At 57.7% G+C, this 5671-nt stretch overlaps 1 protein-coding gene across 1 annotated transcript in view; it reads left to right on the plus strand.

Annotated features, from left to right (window-relative positions):
* The first annotated feature begins 430 nt into the window (after positions 1-430).
* The window catches only part of MYO9B (myosin IXB), a 76440-nt gene continuing 71199 nt past the window's right edge, over positions 431-5671 (plus strand). The window contains exon 1 of the mRNA XM_008060052.2: positions 431-1306. Within this exon, the coding sequence (XP_008058243.1) occupies positions 470-1306 (837 nt within the window). The 5' untranslated portion in view covers positions 431-469. The remainder of the gene's footprint in view (positions 1307-5671) is intronic.

Below are 5671 nucleotides of genomic sequence, written 5' to 3' on the forward strand. Positions count from 1 at the left end.
ATTTATTGTAGAGATGAGGTCTCGCCAAGTTGCCCAGGCGGGTCTCGAACCCGCGGGTTCAGGCAGTCCGCTCACCTCAGCCTCCCAAAGCACAGGATTACAGGCTGAGCCACCCAGCCCGACTTTTTTTTTTTTTTTTAAAGACAACGTCTTGCCGTGTTGCCCAGGCTGGCCTCAAATCCTGGGCTCAGGCAGTCCTCTTTCCTCAGCCTGAGATTACAGGCGTGAGCCACTGCGCCCGGCCTGAGGTCATCTTTGGAGACACACAGACCCTGACAGGGCAACGTGGCTGCTCGTCTCCGACTTTTCAGTCGGTCCCAGGTGGGGGCAGGGAACTTGGGCCCCGCATCCGATGCCACGGGCTCCGGCGCGGACGTCCCCGCTGTGACTGCACCTGACTGTGGCCTCCCTCTCAGCTACAGGACGCGCGCTGGGCCGGGAGGCATGCAGAGGCCAGGTGGCTGGCAGGATGAGTGTGGAGGCTGGCAGCTCGGGCCGCCGGGCGCAGGCGCCCTTCCACCTGCACATCTACCCCCAGCTGCCCAGCACCGAGAGCCGGGCCTCGTGCCGTGTGACCGCCACCAAGGACAGCACTGCCTCCGATGTCATCCAAGACGTCATCACCAGCCTGCAGCTGGATGGCACCAAGTGCTACGTGCTGGCAGAGGTAAAGGAGTCAGGCGGCGAAGAGTGGGTGCTGGATGCCAACGACTCGCCCGTGCACCGTGTACTGCTGTGGCCGCGGCGGGCGCAGGACGAGCACCCGCAGGAGGACGGCTACTACTTCCTGCTGCAGGAGCGTGACACTGACGGTGCCATCAAGTATGTACACATGCAGCTGGTGGCCCAGGCCACAGCCGCCCGGCGCCTGGTGGAGCGCGGCCTGTTGCCCCGGTCGCAGGCCGACTTTGATGACCTGTGCAACCTCCCTGAGCTGACGGAGGACAACCTCCTGCAGAATCTGAAGCGCCGCTTCCTGCAGCAGAAGATCTACACGTACGCGGGCAGCATCCTGGTGGCCATCAACCCCTTCAAGTTTTTGCCCATCTACAACCCCAAGTACGTGAAGATGTACGAGAACCAGCAGCTGGGCCGGCTGGAGCCGCATGTGTTCGCGCTGGCCGATGTGGCCTACTACGCCATGCTGCGCAAGCGGGTCAACCAGTGCATCGTGATCTCGGGCGAGAGCGGCTCGGGCAAGACCCAGAGCACCAACTTCCTGATCCACTGCCTCACTGCTCTCAGCCAGAAGGGCTATGCCAGTGGCGTCGAGAGGACCATCCTGGGTGCCGGCCCCGTGCTGGAGGTGAGTGGGGAGCTATGCAGCCCGGAGCGGGGTTTTCGTTTTTAAAATGCAAGTTTGAGGCCGGGGTGGTGGCTCACACCTGTCATCCCAGCACTTGGGGAGGTGGAGGCAAAAGGACTACCTGAGTCCAGGGGTTCGAGACCAGCCTAGGCAACTTGGTGAGACCTCGTCTCTATGATAAATCAAGAAAAAAGGAAAACTAGCCAGGTGTGGTGGTACATGCCTGTAGTTCCAGCTACTTGGAAGACTGAGGCAGAGGATTGCCTGAGCCCAGCAGGTCAAGGCTGCAGTGGCCATGAGCGTGCCCTTGCACTCGTGCCTGGGTGACAGAGTGAGACTCTGACTGAAAAATAATAATAAAATAAAATGTAGGTTTGAGGCCGAGCGCGGTGGCTCACACCTGTCATCCCAGCACGTTGGGAGGCCAAGGCAGGAGAATCGCTTGAGGCCAGGAGGTTGAGATCAGCCCAGGCAACATGGTGAGATTCTATAGTCCCAGCTACTCAGGAGGCTGAGGTGGGAGAATCCCTTGAGGCTAGGAGGTTGAGCTCTAGTGAGCTGTGATTGCGTCACTGCACTCCAGTCCAGGGACAGAGCAAGACCCTGTCTCTCTTTTTAAAAAAAGCAAGGGAACGATCATTGTTATTCAGGTAGGGAAAGGCCAGTGAGTCAGGAGGTGACATCCCTTGGACAGAGAGTTTGCTACTTACAGGTCCTGAGAGGGCCACTGGGAAGCACCGACTCATTCAGGAAGCAGAGAGAGGAGGGGAAGTTGAGCCAGAGCCTTTATTATGGTTTTCCTGGGAGGGAGGGAGGGAGGCAAGGCAAGCAGACCTTGGATTGGCTCATCTGAGTCATTTTCCGGGCTCCAGGGCACAGGGCCGGCCCCTCGGTGTCAGGTGCCTAGGCCTGGGGTGATGAGGGCCAGGCCAGTGACCCTGGAGCAGGAGAACCCCCGGGAAGAGGTGCTTGGGGCAGGCTCTGGCTAGGGGTTCTGCATGTGTAGGCAAGTCCTGAGCCGTCCTAGGAGTTGGCCGGCCCTGGGGGTCAGCCGACTCCAGATGTCAGGGCATCAGAAATGCAGAAAATGAAAAGGCAGGATTTACGCCCGTGGCACCTGGAGGCTGACCATCTACCCTCGAGGTCCCAGAAAGAAAAAGCCAGTGTGTCTAGCTCAGGGGGCACCTCACTGTGGAGCGTCTCTGAGGGGCTGGCAGGTGGCAGGAAGCAGCAGGCTGTGGGGGCCGTGGGGATGGCGAGGCCTTGCTGTGGTGTGGTTGAGTAAAGGAGTGGCCTGGCCCCCACACCTGTGTCGGGTCCGGCGTCCCTGTCAGCCATGCCCCATGGGAGCTGCTGATATATCACGGTGGTGAGCCCTCTGGGTGCAGGATGCGAGTGACCCCATGCATCCCTCACTCTGGGGTGTCTCAGGGCAGGGCATGCAGGCATGTCAGAACACACTGAGGTTGCCCCAGAGTGAGGGCTGGGTGGGTGTGGTCTCAGGTTTGCTCTTCTGGGCTCGGGGTTTCCTTTGATAGGCTTTATTTTTCAGAGCAATTTTAAGTTGAGCAGGGGCTCCGTGTGTCCCCGCCCAGTCTTCCCATGACTTCCGTTTCGCCTTAGTGTGGTGTGTGTTACAGGTGATTTGAATCCGCGTTGACACGTACTTTTTACTCAAGCTCAGGTTTGTATCAGGTGAACTCTCCTGTTGACCGTTCTGTGGGTGGGGCCAGGTGTCCCCTGGCGGTAATACCCTGAGCGCCCCCCCGTGTACCACCCGTTCCTCCCTGCATCCTGCTGTCTTTGGGCGGCCACGGTCCCTCAGGGTCTCCATGCCTTCCCCAGAGCATCCTGTAGTCGGGCCACCGCGTGCCACCTTGAAAGCGCCTTTTCTGTGGCTGGGCGACAGCCCATTGTGGGAGTATTGTGGGGTCTTTAGACACTCTGGTGGTGGGAGGGGCCGGGATGAGGGTCCCCAACTCCCCTAGCGCCGACCTCTGGCCTCTTGCTAATGCCTGCTGAGGGCTGCTGTGTGGTCTGCTGAGATCACGCCAGGCAGTGCCTGTGGGACATGTTTCAGTTCCTCTTCCTCGGGGATCATCATCAAGTCTTTCACTGGGGTGGTAGACGTGTCCCTGGGCCGCTGCGTGTAGCCTATTTCTGTGTTCTCTTCACATAATAGAAAGACTCATTGTTACTCTTTGCATCAGATTTCTAAAACCTGCTGAGCAATTTGGCCACAGCAAGTGTGCATGTTCCTTTAGTGTAGTTTATGCTGCATATATTATGTTACGTGTCCAGGCATGCGCTTGCTGTGTGCCAGGCACTGGTGGGTCCTGGGGTGTGTGGTGGCCAAAGCCCACATGAAGATCTTCCTGGGTGGTGCCAGAGGAGCTGGGGAGGGTCTAGTTGTAGGGGCCGATGCCGTCTGGTTTAGAGGGACCCAGGGCCACCCTGGCTTCGTTCCCTCTCTGGGACTCGGCCTCAGTGCAGCTGCCGGTGGCCCCTCAGTCCTCCTGAAGATGGCCAGGGGCACACCAGGGCTCCAGGCCAAAGCATCTGTGCCTGGCGTCCACCTTGCAAGAACATTAGGAATTCAGTGTGTGAACGAGAGGTCTGACCGCAAGGTGGCTGAGTCAGGGAGCCAGGGAGGCAATGAACACGTGGGCCCCAGCCCCAAGGTCTCGGCGTGACACAGCCCAGAGGCAGGACGGGGTCTCAAGGCAGGGTCCATGTCCTCCCTTGCCGCCATGGAATGGCCTCCCTTGGGTCATCCAGGTGCAGGTCCATATCCTGGGGCTGCTGGTCTCAGTGTCACAGGCCAGGCCTCAAGAGCAGGACTTGGGTGTCTCACGGTCCCAGGGGCCAGAGTCAGAAGTCAAGGTGTCCTCAGGCTCCAGGGAGGGTCTTCCTGCCTCCTTCAACATCTGGTGGCTTCAGGTGGCCCTTAGCTTGTGGCCGCATCACAGCAGTCTCTGCCTCCCTTGTCCTGGGTGTTCCTCCTGTGTGTGTCTTCACACGGACCCCTTGTAATGAGGGCTCCTCACTGAGTTTAGGGCCAGCCTACTCCAGGATGGCCTCATCCTGACAACATCTGCAGAGATCCTGTGTTCAAAGAAAGACACATTCCCAGGCTCCAGGTGGGGATGTAGACAAAACCGTAGAGTGACAGCTGGTGACATCTGGTCCCTGAGGTCTGCCCCAGCTCAGCCAGCATCCTGGAGCCGTCAGTCCTCCCCTGATGCTGGTGAGACGCCCTCCAGCCTCTGCTCCTTCCTGCTCCCAGCTGCCATTGGGCCGTGAGTCAGACCCTGGCCTGGCCAGCCGCCACCTCGGGGCCTCACACGAGAGCAAGGCTGGTTTCTCTGGCAGATCTCAGCTCCTTGAGGGTGGCGCCCACACCAGTTCCAAAGTGGGCTTGAGCCAAGTCCACGTCACAGCTGTCAGCGTGCTTCCTGGGGTGACTGTTTGCAGGAGGATGTGCTTGTCTCAGCTCAGAGCCGAGCTCAGTCACAGCACTGCCAACTTGGGGCTGGTTGTTCTCTGGGGAGGGTATCCTGTGCATGATGGGGCATTGAGCAGCGTTCCTAGCCTCCACCCACTGGGGCCAGTGGCACCCCCCACAGGTGCTACAACCAAATATGTCCCCAGACGTTGCTGATGTCTCCCAGGAGAGAATGGCTGCCTTTGAGTGATCCCATGTGGCCCAGTCCCTGTTCACAGCTGGCGCTAAGCATTTAGAAATTGTCTGTAAGCTGGGACAGGCATGGTGGCTGGCTCAGGCTTGTAATTCCAGCCTTTTAGGAGCCTGAGGTAGGAGGATTGCTTGAACCCAAAAGTTGGAGACCAGTCTGGGCCACATAGCAAGACATTATTTCAATGTTTAAAAGAAAAGTAAAATAAAAAATATGTCTATACATTTTTTTTAAATATTTTTTTTTGAGCCAGAGTTTTACTATTCCATCACCCAGGCTGAATGCAATGGCACACTCGACGACCACTGCACCCTTAACCTGCTGGGCTCAGGTGATCCTTCTGCCTCAGCCTTCCAAGGAGCTGGAACTACAGGCATGCACCACCATGCCCAGCTAATTTTTTGATTTACTGTAGCGACAAGGTCTTGCCAAGTTGCCTGGGCTGGTCTCGAAGCCCTGGGCTCAGGCAGTCCTCTTGCTTCCGCCTCCCAAAGTATTGGGATGGCAGGTGTGAGCAACCGTGCCCAGCCTAATAACAGGAATAATTAATAGTCATGTCTTCAAGCCCACTGGGTGTTGGGCTTTGATCTTCACACTTTTTATTTATCTGAATTCATTCTTCCAGTCACTCTGCTCTTTTTTTTTTTTTTTTTTTGAGTTGGAGTCTCAC

This window comes from Carlito syrichta, unplaced genomic scaffold (assembly GCF_000164805.1).
Source record: "Carlito syrichta isolate Samal-C Ts95f unplaced genomic scaffold, Tarsius_syrichta-2.0.1 Scaffold304499, whole genome shotgun sequence".
NCBI lineage: Eukaryota > Metazoa > Chordata > Mammalia > Primates > Tarsiidae > Carlito > Carlito syrichta.